General features: G+C 51.1%; 1 protein-coding gene across 2 annotated transcripts in view; it reads left to right on the forward strand.

The window, feature by feature from the left end:
• The window catches only part of KCNN3 (potassium calcium-activated channel subfamily N member 3), a 133,243-nt gene that overhangs the window by 67,494 nt on the left and 43,449 nt on the right, over positions 1 to 22,300 (forward strand). For both annotated transcript variants that reach the window (XM_055324097.1, XM_055324098.1), the window contains exon 3: positions 8,553 to 8,971. In XM_055324097.1, the coding sequence (XP_055180072.1) occupies positions 8,553 to 8,971 (419 nt within the window). The remainder of the gene's footprint in view (positions 1 to 8,552; positions 8,972 to 22,300) is intronic.

The raw sequence follows: 22,300 nt of genomic DNA on the forward strand, positions 1-22,300 counted from the left end.
TGGGCAAGGTCATCTCCTGGCCCTTCCCCACAGGACCAGTGGGCAGGGCCCTCTCTGTGGCTCCGGAGCAAAGGTGCAGGGTGATGTTGCTGGTAGTACAACAAACAACATGGCATTGAGCTCATGACTGTTTCTGCCTCCAGCAGTGACAGCTGCTTCTGAGTGGGCTCTGTCTTCCCATGGCCTCAGGTGCTCCTCAGCGCCCCCGGCCCTCTCTTCCTGACCCCTCAGCCTGCAACCCCCAAATTCCCATTCTCCTGTCCATTTCTGGGGCAGGTAGGCCTGGTGCAGGTCTGCTCTGAGCCACTCCAGCTGTGCCCAAGAGGAATCCCTTTCATCAGCGAACATGCTGGGGGAGGGGGTTCCTCACAAAGATGGTCTCTTCCCATTGGTGGCTCCGCCATCAGATCTACTCACTGGAGGGGCTGAGGAGTCAAGAAAGGTGACATGAGCACATCCTTTGGAAATGAAAGCACCTATCTTAACTCTACAAACGGAGGGAGACCAGTCTGGACTGCTAATCAGCACATGGGTTTCCCAGCATCGTGCTGACCCCAGCCTACTTTAATTGGTTCTGTGGTCACTGATGATTCTCTTTAAAGAAGTGGCCTTGAACTTTCTTTTTTTTTTAAGATTTTATTTATTTATTCATGAGACACACACACACACACACACACACACACACACACACGAGGCAGAGACAGAGGGAGAAGCAGGCTTCATGCAAGAAGCCCGACGTGGGACTCGATCCTGGGTCTCCAGGATCATGCCCTGGGCTGAAGGTGGCACTGGGCCACTGGAGCTGCCCTGAACTTTCTTCACAAGAAACAAGGTAGAGCCCAAGCTGGCTGGTCTCTTACCTGGAGGGCTCTGCTTGGTGGTTGGCAGATGGGCAAGGGAGGGCCCAGGGTGACTGGCTCAGGCTCCGTGGGCTCTAGTTTCTCCCTCTGCTCTGTGGGCATGACATTGCTTCCTTACAGATTATTGCAAGGTTGTGGTAAGGCAACACGTGCTTCTGGGTAATCTGAACATATGGGCTGCATTGTGTCCCCCCCAGTCCGTATGTTGAAGTCCTAGCCCACAATATGACCGATGTGGGGATGGGGCCTTCAGGACATAGCTGAGGTCAAATGAAGTCTTAAGAGTGGCCCAAGATGATAGGATGGCCTGGTGAAAAGGGTGAGCAAGAGCACCTCCTCCTGGTCTCTGCCACCTGAGGACACAGTCTGTGGGGCAGGGGGTGCTCACTGAAGCCTGACCAGGCTGCTGCTCCAGTCAGGGACACCCAGCGCCCAGGGCTGGGACAGGGCCCAGTCTGTTAGGGCTGCCCGGGCTAACACAGACACATGCTCCAGCCACAAGAAGTCTGTATTCAAGGAGCAGCTTCAGAGTGCCCACTGGGCGTGGGCTTGTGGCCTTCTGCCCCTCAATGCAGCTCCTTCTGTGGCTTCTGGGCCCTCATCTACTGATGCCTGTGCTTATTTTTCTCATTGGCCTTCTTTCTTTTTCTCTCAACCTCTCCCGGCCCCACTGTGCCTTTGCACATGCTGTCCCCTCCCTGTGACGCAGGTCTTTGCAGGCTCACCTTTCATAGGTGTGCTCCTCCGAGAGCTTGTCAAGGACGGGCCCCACCTCCACCCCCTTCCCATCCCACCTGGCTTCTCTCTTGCCTCTGCCTTGAGTCTCCTCCCACCAGGCATCATGCCCTGAAATTCAATGTGTACTTATTTATTATCTATTTGTTCTTCACTGGAATGTAAATGCCCTGAGGAAAGAGGCCTTTTCTCTTGTTCCTGCTCTATAGCAGAGCAGAGAGGCTTAGCAGAGAGGCTGTCAACCACACTGAATGAATGATCGAATGAATGAATAAGTGAATGAACTGATCTGTGTGAAGTTTCATGCCCAAGCATCCAGCATCTTGTGAACTAGACCCTGAGCACCTTGATTTCCAGCACCGCATGTTATCCCTCATTTTAGCTAGAGGCCAGCTGGCCCTGCCAATGGATTTCCCACAGAAAGGTTGTCACAAGCGAATGGGGTCGCCATTGGGGCTGGGCTGTGGAACGGCCAGCCTCACGGTGCTTTCCCCTACCCTTTCAACTGGAACAGCTCTGAATTGATCTGTTCCCCATGTTGGGTTTCTATGATAAGCCCCATTAGAAGAAACTGCTCTACAGCTAAGAGAAGACAGAAAGCTATAAGCAGAACCACCTTCCCCATCCCACATGAGGGACAGGAACTTGCCCACACGTGGATGGTCAGTGGCAAGATGCTCACCTGGTATGTCATGGCCAGGGATCCAGGAATTCTTGTTATATGTGTGGAACATTCTTGCTTTCTCAGATGCCATAAGTGACTTTCATTCTCCAAGGCCTGGGGACAGGGAAGGATCAGTGGTCACCCCTGGTCTCTGGCAGTTCCAAACAAACCCCGGGTGCAGATGTCCCCTGGCTCTCATGCTGCAGGAGCCCCGGGGAGGACCCGAGAGCCCCTGTGGGACACTATGCAGGGCACAGTGCTTTCCCATGGGGATGGTTTCTGAGAAGGACACAGAGCTGCCCCTCCCCCATGTCCCCAGCACCCTGACAGTCCAGGGGCAGTGGAATCACTTTTCTGATGGCTCATTTGCTGCCGTCTCTCAGAGGGACATTTTGTGTACCTTTGCTTTTTCTCCCCTTTCCTCCCTTTCTTCAGAGGATTCTGTGGCACATTTCCTGACTGGAAATTTTGTTAGCCATTGCTGCAAATCCAGATGTACATTTCATCCCTGGCAATCAGCTCTTATCCTTGGGGAACCCTAATTAGGTATTACAGGACTTGTGATGTTGTTTCCATGGAAACCCCCATAGTAATGGTGTACATGCATAATATATGCTCCAGGATTTAAATTATAATATATATATATATACACACATATATATATTATTAGTGGATTTTAAGAAAATCTTTAATTTTTTTCTTTTGCTTTTTTTCTGCATATATTTTTTTTAAATGATGAGAATCTTCCCTGGAGTTCTTCTCCCACAGAGAGAGAACAGTAGCAAACACAAAAGGCCCTTTTCACTTCCTCTCCTTTAATTTAAAAAAAAATCATAGTTGCATGAGAATTAAAGTTTTCAGGTTACTCAGAAAATGTCTAGGCAGGATCTCCCATAACAGCTGAGAACATTTGATGAAAGATGTTGCTTATGTAAAGAACCTGAAAGACCTCAGGCTTTCAAAATTGAACAGGGAAGTTAGTGAATCCAATGAATCAACTCCAAACTTATTTTGCCTAAAAGGAACAAAAAAAAAAAAAAAAGAAAAGAAAAGGAAAGAAAAAAAAAAAGGCTGGTTTCCTGGGTGCCTCCAAGAGACATGCAGGCGCTCTGCTATTGTGACCTGGGGGCTGGAGGACTGGCTCCTGTCCGCCTGTCTGGGCCCCACAGCTGATCCCTGTGGGCGTGAGATGCTTTGCACTGATGGGTGCGGGGGGAATCAGGTGGCCTTTGGGTGCCGGGGGTCTCACGGGGCCGATTTTGGGAGAAGCTCAGAGACCTGCGTGTAGGCTGCCTGGCTGAGGCAGGGCCGCAGAAGGAAGGACCCACCAGCTCCTGGGAGAGAAGCCACTCTGTGCCACGTGCCACAGCTATGATGCAACGGTTTCTGGAGAATTCATAAGTAACTAAATTTTTTTAAAATATATATATATACCTCTAATTGGCCATTTGACGAAAGAATGCTCACACTGACCTCTTTGCTAGCTGCCAGCTAATCAATTGACCACCCCCCCAAACTTACCAGCAAGTCACAGTCCCCAAACTCCGTGCAGTTCTCCCTCCACATGCGGCAAATTCTGTCTTGCCTTTGTTCTTTGATTCTGTCTAAGGGCTGACTTCTCACCAGTGAGAGGCACTTAGCATGCGAAATAACCAAACTGCTTGCAAAATAGCTTTGTAAAGGCATCGAATCATCCTCAGATAAATGAAATGGTGTGTTCCTGGAGGGGGCGGGGTGGAAAGGAGCCTGTGTGCCCTTGTCATGGGCCCTCCTTGATGGTTGCTGACCCACCATGCCTGGAGAGCCCTGCCGGAGCCTCATGGTGGGGGTGGCTGTGCCTCTGGGGGGCTCTGGTGGAGAAGCTACGGGGAAATGTTGGGCTCGGCAGGCAAATTACCCAACTCTCCTAACACGTGCGCTAAGTGCATGAGCTAGTTTTGTGCTGTGTTACTTTTGTTGCATAAGAAAGCACCCCCAAAATTAATGTCTTGCAACGATACTCACTCACTCATGACTGGGTCAGTCGTCTGGCTGGGGCTTCCCCGGGGCGAGCGTCTGTCACATGCAGCTGGTGCTGGCTGAAGGCAGGAGCATAGGACAAGCGGGGACACGTGTCCACAGCAGCCCCATTGCACGACCCTTCCTGGCCTCTGCGACATCGCAATTTCTATGTCCCACTGGCCCAAGCAGGGCACATGGCCAAGGTCAGATTCCAGGGGCTGAGCAGTGGATGGCAGCTCTTGCTGGGAAGAGAGGTGAAGCGCTGTGTGAGGAAGCGAGCGAACAGGGTGGGAGCCGCTTGCATGAGCTGCCACACCACGTGTGTCTGATACAGGCCTTCCCAGGCTGCCAAGCCCCGCCGAGCCCCAGAAGCCTCCCAACGTGCCCTTTCCTGTGAAAGCGACTTGAGGTCGTAAGCTGATTCCTGGACATGTATTGGATTCATACTTATTCCCCACTGTGTCCTCACCTAGCTGGTTCTTTTTTATGAGGAATAATTGACAACTGCGTACGTTCCAAGTCTACATGTGGGTGACAGGCATGGGGCAGTTCGTAACACACCCATCACCACACATTACTTCCTTCTTTCTGGGGGAGAGTGCTTAAGATCTACTCTCTGAGCAACTTTCCAGAGCTGCATGTGGTGTCCGACTGACGATGGTCAGAATTACAATTTTTTTACTTTATGATGCCAGGAAAGTGATAAAAGCATACTTTGAATTTTGTTTTTTTCATTTTTTTTCATACTTTGAATTTTGAATACAGGCCTCTTCCTGGGCTAGGAATTGGGAGATGATCATCCGTCATGATACATGGTACTGGCCGTTGCTCCCACGTAGCCTTGTGGTCACTAGGGTCAGCTACCCACACGCTGTCCTCCAGTCTGTCCCCACACAGACATTCTGTTTGTCACTTCCAGTCCAGCATTCAAAACATTGTAAAATAGGCTTTGTGGGAGATGATTTTGCCCAACTGTAGGTTAGCATGGGTACACTGAGTCTGGTCCAGGTTGGCCAGGCCAATGTTTGGGAGTTTAGGAACTCTGTTTTAAGTCGAGGAACATCTGTAGTCAGTTGTTACCAATTAATTGATCTGTTGAACTGAGTGGAGTCGCGTTGAGTTTGTCCTTTCTCTCTAATCACAAGTTCCATGAAGGAGTGTGGGATTGCTCTGTTGCATTAACCCCCCTCCTGAAGCTCCCAGAATGACACCAATAGGTGGAGAACCCTACAGACTCCCAGGACCACTAGCTGAGTGGCAGAAGGATCAGGTGCAGAGCCAGCTAGGTTCAGGGCACCGTCTGAGGAAGGTGAGGCCCTGGCTGGTAGGCCTGGCACTGGGTGCTGCTCCTTTGGGCTGGCCAGACCCACATAAGTGAGATCACCTCTGGAGACTCAGGAGGCTGCAACTCTCAGCAACAGGGACAGCGTGGCATTCCTTCCCCACTGGGGGAGACCCGCGTTTGAGGGGTGATAGTAGGAAGAGACCCGCTGGTCCACCCAGGCCTGCAGGCTTTTGTGAGCAGAGGCTTGTGGGCTTCCTGTGCTCCCTGCCCCAGGCCAGGCCCATATCACATCAGCTGCTGTTCTCATGGCAAATGGCTGTTCCAGAACCCAGGCTTCAAGGCTGGGCCAACGCACTGGGGAGGACAGTCCTTTGTTGTGGTTGCTTCCTCTCTGCCCTCACCCCTCTGCCCAGCGCTGCTTGAGATCCTGGTTCCAGATTAGCTCCAGAACTTTCTGAGACTTGAAGTCACCTGGGACAATGTATTCCAGATCGGACCAGCCCCTGGGAATGGAGGGCACCCTGCCATGGCGGAAGGTGAACCCTTAGGTACTTCATTGGTCACAGGCTCAGAAACAAGTTTTCCATGGGAATTTCCATCCCGGGTGGTGGACAGGGGTGTGACATGGTCATCCAGCTATACCCGTTTATTCACTAAACTTCCTTCACTCCCCACTGTGTGCCTGCCGCCCTCCCAGGAGCTGGAGAGAGAGCACACATGCCAGGAGAACACCAGGAAGGGGGAGGCGCCCAGCCAGAGAGTCCAGGGGGATGGCGGTTTGGGGACCACCTGACCTGCTCCTGGCTCCTCCTCTGAGGAGGACACAGCCGCTGTCCCTCTGGAGTTCGGTCTAGGACCAGTGGCTCCCAGTCTGGGAGACTCTTTAGAGTCAGCTGGGAGCTCAAAGAAAAGTCCCAGTGCCAGGGTCTCACACTCAGAGTTGCAAACCTGCCTGGTCCGTGTGGGCCCGGGGACGGTGTTTTCAGCAAACTCTCCAAGTGACTGTAGCGTGCCTGGGGGAGCAAGAACACGGTGGGTATGCACTGAGCTCTGCCACGGGTAAGGGACGCACAAGGCATGGACAAGAAAATGGCAGGCTGGGTCCTGCCTGAGTCTGAGAGGGCGGGGCTGCCCTGTGACTCCCAAGGGCACAGGGTGTCCTCATGCAGGACAGTGGCAGGATCCCTGGGCATGTTGGGCCCCCTTTAGACCCACAGTTCCCTGTGCTAGAGCCCCATCTGGCAGAGGCTCCCAGTGGGCAGTCTGAAATGGTCACCTGCCCATCCCTTGGCCTGCCCTAGACACCCCACAGACACATTGTGTGATTGCCCCCAGGCCAGCCAGTTTAATAATCCCTCACATTTTTCTAGCAGTTGGTAAAGACAGGCAGGTTCAGGAAGAATAGTTCCATGACAGAGAGGTAGAAGCAGGCCCAGAGAGATGCATGACCCACCTACGGTCATACAGCTAGTGCCTGCGTGTGAGGATCCCCGTGGTGCTCACCAGCCTGGACTCTGCTGCCTCCTGCCCCCACCCCACACCAGGACATGAGGCAGGCAGTGTCACCGCTCAGGGACCAGCATCTTCTGTAATGCTGGGCAGAGCCATGAGGTGCCTCATGGACAGTGTACAGTGTCCATCCCCAGCGGGGAGTCAGTGAGGTCTGTGACTTGTTGCTTAGATTCTTGCCCACAGTGAACCCAGTTATTATAGTAACCTGATGCAATTCTTTATTATAGGATGGATGGTTTTCATTTTGTGTTTGAAGAGTCTGGTCAGTAGTCACATTGCCATGGCTTGGCCCGGTCGGTGGCAGTTAGGAGCAGAGGGGATCCACCCAGCAGCCATTAGGGCTTTTTTGTGTCTGCAGAGGTAGAAAGCTGTATCTGAAAGTTGTCCCCCACCCCCCTAGCTCAGCAGCACTGCAGAAGGCAGGATGGGAGTCCTGGCTGGGTGCTGGGCTGAGTACCTTTCCTGGCTAGGTATCAAACCTTCCTAATTAGAGCCATTGAGCCAGGACTGTTTGCACAGTGCCTCCTAGCTCCCCTCGAGGAGGCTGTGCTCAGGGCTGGTTTGTTTAACCTTGAATCCTCAGGCGGATGTCTTTGAGAACGAGGCCTGGGCTTTCCCAATGTGTGAGTCCTAGCACCAGCCAGGGCTGGGCACCCAGCAGGTGCTCACCTTCATGGCAATGTAGCAGGGATGTCCACTGCAAGGAGGGCCTTCCATCATCCCTGAGCCCATCCCCTCCTAGCTCGGAGTAGTAGCAGCTGGGACTTCCCGGCTGACAGGCAGGATTCTGATCCCCTGTGCACCCGAGTCCAGGGCAGCCTCACAGTCCTGGCCACCAGCAGAAGTAGCCTGAGAGACAGGAAGGCTCATAGTATAGCCAGGATCACAGAGCTAGTTAGTGTTGGGGTCCTGACCCTGACTTACCCAGGATCACAGAGCTAGTTAGTATTGGGGGTCAGTGTCCTGACCTACCCAGGATCACAGAGCTAGTTAGTGTTGGGGTCCTGACCCTGACTTACCCAGGGTCATGGAGCTAGTTAGTGTTGTGGTCAGGGTCCTGACTTACCTGGAATCCCAGAGCTAGTTAGTCTTAGGGTCAGAGTCCTGACCTGCACACCCTGGCTCCTGGGATGCCACCGTTAACACTCTGTGGCTTGTGTGGGGTCAAAGTCCTGCCAGCACATGGATATCCCTTTTCTGCTTGGGGAGAGGAACCTGCACCAGCGCTGGGGACTTCGCTTATGTGGGAACATGACTCTTTCACCTCCACATCCCCATCCGGGGCCTGGCAGGGGGTGCAGGATTGTGTTTTAACTAGAACGAGCGGCTCTTCCTCCTCTTCATGGAATGGCTAGTTTAGGGGCGCCTTGAGGCAGGAAGGGGCCTGGGAAGCAGTCTGGAGTCGCGAACAGGGCCCTGAGCACACAAGGCAGACCTCCCTGGAGGGCCCCGAGGCGAGCTCTGGCCCCTCTAACAGGCTCTCTGCTCCCGCCAGCTCTTTGTGATTGACAACGGCGCAGACGACTGGCGTATTGCCATGACCTACGAGCGCATCCTTCACATCAGCCTGGAGATGCTGGTGTGTGCCATCCACCCTATCCCCGGTGAGTACAAGTTCTTCTGGACAGCCCGCCTGGCCTTTTCCTACACTCCGTCTCGAGCAGAGGCCGACGTGGACATCATCCTGTCTATCCCCATGTTCCTGCGCCTGTACCTGATTGCCCGCGTCATGCTGCTGCACAGCAAGCTATTCACTGACGCCTCATCCCGAAGCATCGGGGCACTCAACAAGATCAACTTCAATACCCGCTTCGTCATGAAGACCCTCATGACCATCTGCCCTGGCACCGTGCTGCTTGTGTTCAGCATCTCGCTGTGGATCATTGCTGCCTGGACGGTCCGTGTCTGTGAAAGGTAGGGCTGCATCTGCACTCCCAGCGGCTGGGGGGAGGGGAGGCACAGGTGCAGGAGGAGGGGCAGGTGCCTGTACACCTGGGGGAGGGCTGGAAGGGGCATGCGGCCAGGTGTGCTGGGAGCCTGCACCACCATCCTTGGTGGGCGGGTCGTCTGTAAGCCAGTGTGTGCTCATGTTCTGTGCCATCCCTTGCCTTTCTCATGAGAGATACTTTGCAATTCTGTATTATCTTTTCGTCTTGGGCATTAACGATGCTCACCAACATTTTCAAGGCTTTGGGAAGTTCTGCAGTGAGGAAACTGGTTTAATTTTGTTTAATATAGATTTTCTCAAAAGTGTTCACCCAGAAATCCTTTTTGTTGTATGCTATTGATGCCTCACTGCCCGCCGTGTGGTACACACAACCAGCAGCAGTATAGCTAGGAACTCATTAGAATGTGGAACCTCAGGCCTCATCCCAGGGCTGCTGAGTACACATGCATTTCAACAAGTGTACCTGGTGACTGGCAGGCACCTAAAAACTTGAGAAGCATGGTGTGGAGGGAACATACTTCGGGAAACACTGTTTCAGGAGCTGGTGCTGAGCAAAGAGGAGGATGTGGCCTCACAGAGAGACCCACCTGCAATGCAGAGCGCCAGCCCCTCTGAACTGCCATCACTGAGGCTTGAGGGCCAGACAGTGCCACCTCCTCCCACTGTCACCTCAAGCTGCCTGCGAGGACTCCTGTCCCTTTCAGGCTAGCCCTTGATATTCCTTCCAATCTGAGCTCCCATGTGGAGTCTGAACACCTCTGTTAGAAACCCAGATTCTCTAAGTTGCTGTGAGACCTTGGGCAAGTCACTTGACTTCTCTGGGCCTCAGCATTCTTGCTTTATTTTTTTTCTTGCTTTATTTTTAATTTATGTTTAAAGATTTTATTTATTTATTAATGAGAAACACAGAGAGAGAGGCAGAGACACAGGCAGAGGGAGAAGCAGGATCCATGCAGGGAGCCTGATGTGGGACTCAATCCCGGGACTCCAAGATAATGCCCTGGGCCAGAGGCAGGCGCTAAACCACTGAGCCACCCAGGGATCCCCAGCATTCTTGTTTTAAAATGAGGATCTCTTCATTTTTTAAAAAATGATTTTATTTATTTATTCGTGAGAGACACAGAGAGAAAGAGAGGCAGAGACACAGGCAGAGGGAGAAGCAGGCTCCATGCAGGGAGCCCGACTTGGGACTCGATCCTGGGTCTCCAGGATCATGCCCTGGGCCGAAGGCGGTGCTAAACCACTAAGCCACCGGAGCTGCCCGAGGATCTCTTCAGAAGGAAGGAAGAGAAGTTCACTTGAGAGACGTTATTTTTATTACATGGGGAGGCCCGGGCAGGCACCCTACATAGTCATGTGGACCCTGGCAGTCTCCTTTAACTTGCTCATTGCTGCATCACCAATCTTCCATGCACCTGTGTCCCAGCAGAGACAAGAGGGATGAAGGAGAGTTAGCTGAAAACATCTCACGTGGGTACATTGAACCAGATTTCCCACCTATTTTGAGATGTTCTGTTTGCAGATATTTCTTCCAGATATTTGGCCAGTAGACTCACTGTCAAGGGCGTTCTTCTGCTGCAGGACAAGGGCCCCCAAGCATGACAGGGTCAGTCCCTGCTGGCAGTGCAGGGTTGGGAGACACTTCTTGTGTACAGAGCCCTGGGGACTCAGAACCCAACCTCAGGGCAGCTGGTGCTGCAGCACCCACTCTAGGAGGGGCTGTATCTCACGCCGCCTGGTGAGCCCTTCCTGGTGAGCACTCTTTGCAGTGGGGAAAGCCTATGCTTGGATCCCAGCCCCACATCCTCTACATGCTCCTGGCTGAGCCACATCTGGCTGGTCATGGCACCTCTCTGGGCCTCAGTTTTATTACCTGCAAGCTGGGGTAGTGACACCTACTTTCCAGGATTTGTCATTGGAACAAAGCGAGTAGTGTGTGGCCCTGCCAGCTATAGTGCGGCAATGGTGGGAATCCACTGTAACAGTGGAGCGCTCTGGGGAACCCTTGAGAATTCTATGGCTGCTTTGGATAATGAGAAGCAGCCAGTTCCCACCCCAGGTGGGCCCCTACTTTCCTGTTCTCCTTTCCAAATGGTTGGAGCTGAGTCTATAATAACGGTGACTGAATTTGCAAAGCCCTTTCCGACATTTAAAATGCTCTGCAGGGACGCCTGGGTGGCTCAGCGGTTGAGCATCTGCCTTTGGCCCAGGGAATGATTATGGGATCCACGATCGAGTCCCACATCTGGCTCCTTGCAGGGAACCTGCTTTTCCCTCTGCCTATGTCTCTGCCTCTCTCTCTCTGTGTCTCTCATGAGTAAATAAATAAAATCTTAAAAAAAATAAATAAATAAATAAATAAAATAAAATAAAATAAAATAAAATAAAATAAAATAAAATAAAATGCTCCGCAGCCTGACACCCGGCCCGCTCGGCATGTATGCTCACCTGTGCTCACCCGTGCTCACTTGTTCAGATGAACGAGTGAACTGGGCTCAAAGTGTCTGCAAATGAGATTCATTGTTTATTGAACCTGCCACAAGTCGGTGACTATTTTTACTACCATGCTCCCAAAGTACTCTGTTGCCTTGTACTTCGCGTGGAAGGGCCTGCAAGGCTCCCGAGTAGCCCGCCAGGCCTCTGCCCAAAGACACAGCTGGCCCAGCTGAAGGCCGCAAAGAGCAAGTCAGAGCCCTCCTGGAGCTGCCCCTTCCCCAGCCACCCCTTGACCAACGGTTTCTGTTCCGATAGACCTGGGGCACACCACAGTCTTGTCCCTTGTGTCCCAGCTGGCTGCCAGTCCTGTGTGACATGCCAGCTGGGTATCACCTCTGTGGCCTTCCAGTAGGCCTATGGTGGAGGGGCCACCAACATCCCCATTTGAGAGCTGAGGAAACTGCTGGCACCACCGGCCTGAGGTTGCAGAGCCAGAGCTGGAACTCCTGGCTATCTGTCCCTGTCCCTAGGCCGGGCCTCGAGCTCATGGGGAGGCTGTGGCCTGGACTCCCCTGGGGCACCCCAACATGAAGGGCTCACAGCCACACAGGCTGGCGCTTAGATGCCGGGACTCCGCCGTTTGTGCACTCGCCCTTTCATCACTGTCCTCGGGGCCAATTTCATGGTGAATTCCAGGGTCGCCGCCCTCTACCCCTGCATGCCCGCCTCGTGCTGGCCCCCTTCCCTCCAGCCCCCTTCCCTCTGTGGGGGCTGTGGCCAGTGGTCGAAAGCTGCCCAGGCAGAGGGAGCTGGTCAGCGTAGGAGTGGAAAGGCCCCTCACCTCGGCTGCCCTGCTTGCTGCACATGCCCGGGCACTAATGCTGAGAGTGGCCCCAGTAGAGTTCCTGCTTGAGACTCTTGCTCAGAAGTCTGGCCTCCGTGAACACATGTACATATCAGCAGGTTTTCTCCTGCTCCAGGGAAGCACTTCTCTTACGGTGGCTGAGGAGTTCCCTTTAGAATGTGGTGTAGATGACCACTATCCTTTTGCAGCGTCCAGCACTAGGCAAGACAGGCAGAGCCCCTGAGACCGGAGCCTGTCGATCACAGACTGGCAAGTGGACACAGGGCTGCTTGGGGGCACATGCGCAAGATGGCCTTGGTCTCGCTTAGCTGACCCAACGATGGCTCTGTTGCCCCAGACGGCGGAGAGGGCACATGACTCGCCTGGGGTCACATAGCAGTGTGGCAGGAGAAACCACAGGTTCTGGAGAAACCACTGTCTGCCAACGCCTAGAACGGGGCGGCTCTTGCAGGCCAGGCTTATCTCCGCTTGTATACACACACTCCTCGAGTTGCCATGGAAATCCCTCTTCAGCAAGATGCAATTTAGAAGACATTTCTCATTTCTTAGTTGACTTTTATGTGACAGGAAAGGTTTCTCGTGTTTCCTCCTTCCGAGGAAGGGGAAGTTAGCAGCCCGCCAGCGCAGTCCGCTCCGGTTGCTGGGAGGGCAGGGACAATAGCAGGCTTGTTTTCCTTGGACTCGGCATGGCCTCACATCACGGGCGGCAGGCCTGACAGCCCGGCACTCCCGTTCCCCAGGATTCTCCTGGCCGCCTGCCCGCCTGCCCGCCTCCCACAGGCCTCCCAGAGCCCATTGAAGGAAGCTCCTCACTAAACACTGTTACACGCACACACAAGCAGCCGAGCAGGTGGAGGGCCCTGGTTCTCGGGCCGCAGCTGGACACGCGTGGACAATGGGCTTTCCTGGCCCGCCCCCCACAGATGTCTGCCAGCTTACCCCCGGGTTCATGTCCCTGCAGGCGGCCCCAGGGCCTGCAGAGCGCAGACACGGTAGACTGTTTTGTGATCACAAGCCAGGGTTTGTAAACTACCTCCAGCCTCCTGAATGGAATCCCTTTGGACGTTTCCTCCTGAAGCTCTAGGCTCTGCAGGCAGCCAGCCTGTCAACAGGTCTTTGTGGGTGATGCTGTGAATTTTTGTCTATTTCTACACATTCGCATTTTTATGAGGAATTTGATTCTGGAGGCCCTGGAACTGGAGAAAACAACTCCTGGCCAAATCTTTCTCTTGTTTGAAGCCACCCTTCCCATGGGAAGATCAGGAGAGGCTTCCTCCTCTACCCTTTGCCTTGTCGGCCACCTGCCCCAGTCTGGTCTGCACCAGAGAACAGCCCCCCCCCCACCTGTATCTCCTTCCCCCAGATTCCTACCTTGAGCTCCATGAAAGGAGTAGGGACATGGTCTACTGTGAGACCCACACTATGGGCTTGATACCAGCCCTTGTGGGCCGGGCAGAGCTGAGAGCAGGGCTGTGGGTTCTTGTGGGCCCCTCGAGTTTGGGGCCCAGCCACCAGCAAGGAACACGCACCCAGAGCCCCACTGGGACAGTCAGAACTACTAGTAATAGTTATTGTTATTATAAAACGGAGGTTTTTTTTTAAGAAAAGATTTTTTTTTTTATGAGAGAGTGTGAGCAAGGGGAAGGGCAGAGGGAGAGGGAGCAGGAGACAAGCAGAGTTAGGAGTCTCTCATGTTTTGTCACCCTCTCTAATTTTTCCCACTCATTTTCTCTCCTTTCCCCTATAATCCCTTTCATTATGTTTTATCTTCCCCATATGAGTGCCTGGTTTTAAAAGCTTGCAAACTGCTGGTGTGGTGAGGACAGGAAAGAACCCACGCATCAGGTGAAGCCTGCCCTCTAGCTGAAGGAAGCAGTCAGTGCCCCTGGGAGAAGCGGGGAGCCCAGGGGGCTCACGTGCCAGGGTGTGCCAGGTCGAAGCTGATCCCCCTGGGCCATGGGGAGTTCCTGGGCAGGGCGACGGGGGAGGGTGCAGATCCTCCTGGGGGCCCTGCAAACACACTCGCTAATTAAGAAAGAGGAAGGTCATGGTAGATCATCCTGAGAGCGGCTGGGAGGGAAGAGAGCCTTAGGAGGCTCTCAGGCTCCCCTAATGGTGCAGGAGGCTATGATTTCTGCACAGAGGGTGAGGGAGCAGACATGACAGGGAACTGTGTGTAGTTCATATAAGCACAGAGTTCCAGAAAGCTAAAATTGTTTTAGTACAAAGAACGTTCACATTGGAGGCTACTGGATTTTTTTAAATGTGGAATGTGGAGGACGAGCTTAAAAGTCCTTTTAGAATGTAGGACAGAACAGAGTGATGAGAAGGTGGATGGCAGGTCAGTATCGGAGGCTCTAGACTCAAGGCTAAGCCCAAGGACCAGAGGAAGAAACCAGAACAATCTGGACAACAGCATAATCAAAGACATACACCAAGAAAACTTTCCTAGAACTGGTGGCCTGAGGGGGGGGGGTGGAGGGACTGGGGTGAGGCAGGTGGGAACAGGCTGTTCTCAGAACCGGGACACAGTCAGGTCCAGAGATATCCTAATCAACTCATTTTCTGGAAAGTTTACTGAAACCTAAAGTTTCAGCAATCCTGGCCGCGTGGGCAGCACCGAGTAGACTTTCCTCAGGAGCCCTGAATTGCAGACACGGAGTGTTGTTCCTGTGGGAGGCAAGAACGGGTCATCCTTGGAGTTTTGTGGGTTCAGAAGGTAAACAAGCTGCGTGTTTTGGGGAAATGAATCACAATTAAGGTCTTAATGCAAGGATGTAAAGTCGGACAGGTAGACAGCACACAAGCCAGGGAACCATGAACTCCAGGTACATTTAACCATGACTGCAAAACCATGTTCTAAAGGAGGTTCTGGAAAGAGTAGATTTATGATAAAAGATTCCATGACATTTAAGACCCTCAGATTATAAAATCTAGAGAAGACTAAAAAGGATTAATAAAAGCATGCTAAATTCATCATCTTAGGTGGAGAAGAGAACTCTAAAAGCCTTATCACTCGATTTAATAATTAGAGAAATATAGTTTAAATCATTTTTTAAACCTAAAGTTAACCACAGGTAGAATTTTGACAATAGCATACAACAGCATCAACCCAGTATTCAAGTCACCCTCACCCCAGCTCCGTGAGGTGTGGGGGCCACTGTGGTTGCCAATCTCTGTGGGAGGAAACTGAAGCACAGAGAGGTCAAAGCAGTGTGCTGGGTCCCAGAGCCAGGGAGTGGTGGACCCAGGACCTCAGGACCCTGCCTGAGAGCCCCACTTTTCCCTACCTTGAGGATGTGCACTCTCCACATCCCTGGGTGAGTCATATACACGTCAGAAACAGAAAGACCAAAGAAGTAGGAAGAATTTAAAAACAGAGAAAGCATGAAAAAACAAACTTACAATCTATAACATCTAACATAATTGAGTTTCCCTCCCCTGTTAGGAGGCAGTGTCTCTTAGGATAGGATTTAAAAGCAAAATTTGATTTCATGCTGTTTACAGAAGACGTTCCTAAAGCGTAAAGACCTAGAAAAATAAATGAATAACAGAGATTTATTAGGGAGTACAAACCAAAGGGTGATTGAGTAGAAGTCCTCATTTTAAACCAACTTAAATTCAAAGCAAAAAGCATTAAATGCTTTAGAAGGACTGTTTAATAAGAATAAAAGTACCATACACAGTAAACTGTGAACTTTTATGCAAAAACAAACAAGGAGATCAAGACCTGAATTAACTGTTTTAATAACCTAAATATTGAATACAAAATACAATACAATACAAGAATACATCTTCTTTTTAAACTTTCATGGAACATTTACAAAAAATCAATCAACTTCTTGGCCACATGTTTCAAAATATCAGAAAAAATCTTCAGACATATTCTCTAACCACAAGGCCATAAAAATTCAATTAAAAGAAAACTTTTTAGGGGAACTTTTGAAGTAATCTCCTCAGCTACAACTTGGCCAAAAGAGAATTATTCAAACTACCATTAAAGACTATTTAAAAAATTACAACGATGACTCTGAATAGCCAAACTCAAAGCGTGACCAAAGTTGTACATGCAGGAAAAATATTCTGGAAGTTTTTTATTAAAAAAATAAAGCATGAAAATAAATAGAATAAATTGAAATGCATTAGGAGACTAAAGCCTTGGGAGAACAGATTATAAGACAGGAATTAATAAAGTGAAAAACAGAATTTATATATCCAAAAGATACCAGCTTCTAATAAATCTAATCAAGAAAATCTGGAAAACACAAAAAGGAATTTTAAGGGGTAATAAGCACTGATTCTGAAGATGTTTCAATAAATAAATGAGAATAGCTTAACTTATTTTGAAAGAGAAGACCATTGAGGGGGACTTTGCTGGATATTAAAATATATTATAAAACAAGTAAGTCCCTATGGCATTACTGAAAAATGAGTAATGACAGATCAATGAAACCTAGTGGAAAACCCTGAAATAAACCCTAGAATGTAAGAACTCAATGATGAGAAGGAAAACCAGTTAGGAAGCCATAGGTTTTCCAGTAAATGTTCATGGAGAGATTGGAGGTTAGATACCTGGATGAAAAACCAAATCAGAGCCCACTCCTCACCAGCCACCAGCAAAATTCCAGGTGGATTAAAGAGTCAGATGTGAAGAAGAAACCACAAGCAAGCTCCAAAAAACAAAGTGAACATTTAATCAGTCCTGCGATGGGAAAGAACTATCATGCCTAAAATCTCAGAAGAAACATGAAGGAGAAGACTGTTGTATCTGCTTACATCCTACGTATAATTTTAGATTTCTGTCCTCCAAAAAATACACACTTATTTTAAAAGCAAATGTTACACTAGGGAAAATATTTGCAGCAAACACGAGGAGAAGTAAATATCCCTCTTATGCAAAGAAGTCTCAGAAGCTAATCAGAAAAAAATCATCTCAGTTTAAAAAAAAAAAAAAGGCTATACATAACACCAGACAACCACCTTGGAAGAAACACATACATCCAGCTTCACTGGTCACAGAACCACAAATGAAGACTACATAGTGATGGTATCTCCTCTGGAATTGACACAAATTTAAATGAATATGATGCAGTGCTGGATAAAGCTGCTATTGCTGGGGGCGGGGAGGGGGGTCCCTCCCACAAGGAGTAGGGTGCAGGAGGAGAAGCTGCCTGGGGAAGACAGACAGCAGGTCTGGTGGAGGGGAGGGTGCTTCTGTGGAGTTTGGAACTTCAATCAGTAATTCCCTTCCAGGAAGCTGTTCTAACAGAATAATCAATTGATATTAATGTTCTTTACTATGTCACCTTCTCTGATAGTGGAGAATAAGAAACCACATAAATGGCCAGGATTTGAGTAGTTAAAGGAATGATAGCACATCTGTGAGATGCATAGTTAGGCAACAATGTAAAAATCAGCCTTTTGAAGCCCATAAGGCAGGAAAGTAGTCATTGTATGGTATTTGAAAAAGGAGGACAGAAATAGTATTACATAGGGTATCTCCAATTTAAAATCAATACCAGATCCATAGAAAATGCTTGGAAACACATGATACTACAGTTTTTCTGTGGGGTGTTACATGTGATTGATTTACCCATTACATGTATTTTCTACAATGAAAACAAAACGCATGACGTTGTGCTCGTGTTTATGTTTTGTGGAAAGAGGTAGCAGTTGCTTTTTTTCTCCCTCTGTAAAATCCCTCTTCATCTTCCACAGGAACTCAAGTTTCATGTCAACAGGGCTTGGAAAGTAAACTAGAATGGCTCAGGTTTTACATATAATTTTTCTCAGAAGAGAGTGAAGTTCTTCTGAAGGCTCCCTGCCTGCCTGGCAGCCAGCAGCCTTAGTGGGCAAGGTGGCCTCCGTGAGCCACCTGAGTCCTCTCTCCCTGGCAGGTGTGGTGCTTACAGCCCCTTGGTGCCTGTGGAACGTTCCTGGAAGGACCTAGAGCTGGTGTCCAGGCAGGTGGAGTCTGCAGGTGAGGTGTGACCAATGCATGGCTCCAGGGGCTCTTCAGCATTGGCTAGGGGGCTAGGGGCCGGCCAGACTCAGGGCCGCCAATGTGGACAGGTGGTTCCCATGGGGAGGAGCTGCTGTCGGGACGTGCACAGGCAAGGGCCGGAGGGCAGGTGTCTATGCACTCAGGATTCAGGAAGTCAGCAGTGGCTTGGGGCTGGGCCTCTGCTCTGGGGCTGCTCCCCTATACCCGCCCCCGCAGCCTGCCTTCTGGTGCCAGGTGCTCCTCTGACATTCCCCCACCTTTACTCTCCTACAGCCCACTTTCTCTTTCCCAGTGACTGTGATTCAGCAAGTCTTTCCTCTTCTGTATTTGCAGTGATTTATGCTCTTTGACATTTAAGCATGAAATGGTTCATCTGTGACCAGTGTATTCATACTTTCATATTAAATAATAATAGGTTACTTATATAATAGGGATGACAGTGCTTAGGAGAATGAAGAACTGGGGAAATGATGAGTGTCCGTAAAGTCAGTGTCCTGAAGCAGGAAGTTTGGGATGCGCAGGTGCCAAGTGAACTCCCTGTTGCCTGAGGTGTGACTTCTCCATCCTTCCCGTCAAGTCAATCCCCGAATTACCCCAGCCTGGGTCCTGCTAAACCCTGGGTTTCCTTAACCTCCTGCTGGGATGGGGCCAGGGTCCGTTTGCCTTCTAGATGTTGCCTTTGGTGGAGCAGTCTAAGGACCAGCCTTCTTTTTCCAGCTGGGTCATTCCAGCCCTTCCCCACTGGGATCTGAGAGAGAACAGAGCCCGCAGAAATGGCTGGAATGACCATGTTCTCGGTTCTGCCAGGGGCAGCACCCCACTGTGGGTGCGTGTGTCCCAGGGAAGCCCAAGGGCCTGGGGCCAGCGTGGCAGGGTCACAGTCCCAGGGGACAACAGGACCACACATCCTGTTAGGGCTGGAGTGGTCTGAGTGAGCTAAGGTGAGGAAAGGGAGGAGTTCCTGGAGGCTGCATTAGTTCAGTTACGTGGGGGCTGGCATGAGTCAAGACAGGAAAACAGCATTCTGTCAACTTTTCCACTTCCAGTTGTTTTTTTGGTCCCTGGTGACCCACTGCACCCTGTGTTGCTGGGCAGGTACCCAGTGGGAGGGACTGGGCCCTCAGCCATATGCCTTCTCCATGTGTTGCATGGCCCAGATTGGGCCAGGGTGCTCCCTCACCACCCTGGGCTCTGTGTCCACCCCACGCCACCACCCACCCCGTGGGGCCTACAACCCCGGTTCTCCTAGCACCATGGGGATGGTTTCATGAGATTTTCTCCCTCCATTTAATACAGACTCCACTGCCCCACAGACCCTGGGGGCTGAGCTGGGAAACGATGTGGGCAAGAACAGGTCATGCTCCAAATGGCCCCTGACGGCACCCTCCCCCCAACTCTCCAGTACCTGCGTCCCCACACTGCCTAAGAGTTTAGGACTAAGTAGTGTCACTGGGAATCCACAAGCCCTAACACATGTGGTCATGTTCTCTCAGGAGGCTCATGGGAGCTGCCTGCCGACAAGAACCCTGCAGGCCGACTCCAGAATGGGGGCACAAAGTGAGTTAGTAAAACTCCTTTTGGAAATTTAAACATGTTTTAACTGAGCCACACACACAGCAGCGTCAGTGTTCAGAGGTTGAGTCTATAATGGATGTGGCCTGAACTCAGGGCAGGCGACAGTTCGGTTCCTGACAGTTCGGTTCCTGGTCATCATGTACTTAACTGACCAGAGTCGTACACCCTGGGACGGGGAGCTCACCACTTCAAAAGACCATTCAGTCCGTCTACAGACAGCTCTGACATAGAAATATCTTTCTAATATTGGTTGAAATTAAACTCCTTGTTGTTTGTGACTTAGGTCCTAACTGTTTTCTGTTATCAACACCAAAGAAATTCAGGCAACAGGCTGGTAGTTAAGCCATTGCCCTCTGGGCAGGTACGGGCTTGGGCCCTACTTGGGCTCTTAGTGACAGGTGACCATGGACAAGCTAGTCTCAGGACATCTGAGAAATAGGATAATTCATGGGAAGCCCCCAGTGGAGGGCACAATGAGTGGCACACCATGAGCCTCCAGTGAAGCAGGCTGGGGTCCCCCTTCCACCCAAGGCCCTCGGTGTTGGAGATCCAGTCTCATCTTCCTGCAATGAATGGTCTCTGCTCCTTGGACAGGTCCTCATGGGACTCTGTTCTGACCAGACTCCCGCTCCTGCTCCTCTCCTCCCTGCTCATCTGTGTCCCCGCAGAGTGGGCCCCAGACTGAATCCAGTGCCCACGATGGTAGCAGCCTCTCATTTTCTGGATGTTATCCTCCATAACTATGTTTAATGCAGCTTGAGGGCAGCCTGCGGGGATGGCCCGGCCCGTGGAATAGGCACAATGTCCTGGGGATGGTGACCGGGTCCCGGGGCCTCTGCTCATGCTTGCTTGGCCTGAGCCCTGTGGCCTGGCATGGCCCACCACCTGATGGGAGCCGCGGTGGAGGCTGAGGCCAGAGGCTGCTCAGAAATCATGTGGGGGTCAGGCAGGGCTCTAAGGTCCAGATGCTCCTGTCCCGCTGCCAGCTTTAGCAAGGGGTGGGGGCCTTTTCTCTGCCTTGGCCCTCCCTCTGATAGGATGGAGCACTGAGTGTTGAGGTCCCCTCTCTGGCTCTCTGCACCATCCTTCCAGGCTGTCGTCTACCAACTCTGCTTCCCTGAACTGGGCATGCTGCGCCGTCTGTCATCCCTGTCATCATGCCCGCCCCCAGACAACCATCCACGGACACATGAGTGTGCCGTGCCTCCCAAGCCTCTCCCCTGAGGGGCAATGTTCTATGACAAATAGTTTGCTAAATCATGATGTTATTAATCCTATGGAGTCTAACTATCCAGCAGGCACTGTGTTAGGACATAAATACACCTTAGAAAATAAAACATGACTTCTCCCTCATGGAGCTTGTAGTCCACCAGGGAAAACTGATAATGAGAAACAAATAAGTGATTTCAGATCTATCCTGCAGCCTGTGAAGGAGTTAAAACACATGGTTGCAATGACTTTTTTTTTTTAAGTAATGGGGTTGGAGAGCAATCCTACTGAGTGGGAACCTGCTCGGAAGGTCGTTCTAGGGAGCATGTGTGTCAGCTGAGACCTGATAAGCCATTTACAGACCAAGGGGGTGAGCTTTCCAGGAAGAGGGAACAGCATGACATGTACACCAAAGGTGGCGAAGAGCGAAGAGCGTGGTGAGGAGTAAGCAGGAGGTCGGGGGGCCGAGGGCACGTGGCTGTGGCAGAGCCTGGGCTGCATGGAGGGGGTGGTGCCAAGGGCAGCAGGAAACCTCCAAAGGTGTACAACTAGAAGAGCCATATACAGTCTGGCTCGTTCTAAGCATGTGGCAAAGGACCCGTGTGGAGAATCCACTGGGAGCAGGGAAGAAGCCACTGGGGCAAGGAGATGGGTCGCCACTGCAACCTCTGGGGAGGGGGCAGGAGGTGAGACTGGCCAGCACTCTGAGAGCCGCAGGCTGAATCACGTGCATTTTCTCACACGTTGAGTATCCTGGGCATTGAGTTTCTGTTCAGAGTCAGGCCACCTCTAGTTTCTCTCCATCTCTGTTTTCTTTTTTCAGGAGCTTTCTTCCTTAGGGCTAGCTTTCGGCTGCAAGTGACAGGAAACCCCCAAATAATAGTAGCTTAAGCAAAAGAGAGGTTTCTTTATTATGCAAAAGAAGCCTGGAAAGGGTCAGTCATGAGCAGGTATGGAGCTCCAGAGCATCAGGGACCCAGCTCCTTCTCTCTTGTTGCCCTGTCAGCTTTGGGTCATGGTTTCTTCCTCTTACTTCAAGAAGGCTGCAGGAGCTCCAGCCATCCCATTTTTACCTTCTGTCATGCAGGAGGGACAAAGGGAGAAAGTCAGATATGCTTTCTCTCTAAAGACGTTTCCTGGAAATAACACATGTCATTTTCATTTGCATTCGTTGGTTGATTACATGGTATGTATCATGGAGAGCCT

The sequence above is a fragment of the Nyctereutes procyonoides genome, unplaced genomic scaffold (assembly GCF_905146905.1).
Source record: "Nyctereutes procyonoides isolate TBG_1078 unplaced genomic scaffold, NYPRO_anot_genome, whole genome shotgun sequence".
Taxonomy (NCBI): domain Eukaryota; kingdom Metazoa; phylum Chordata; class Mammalia; order Carnivora; family Canidae; genus Nyctereutes; species Nyctereutes procyonoides.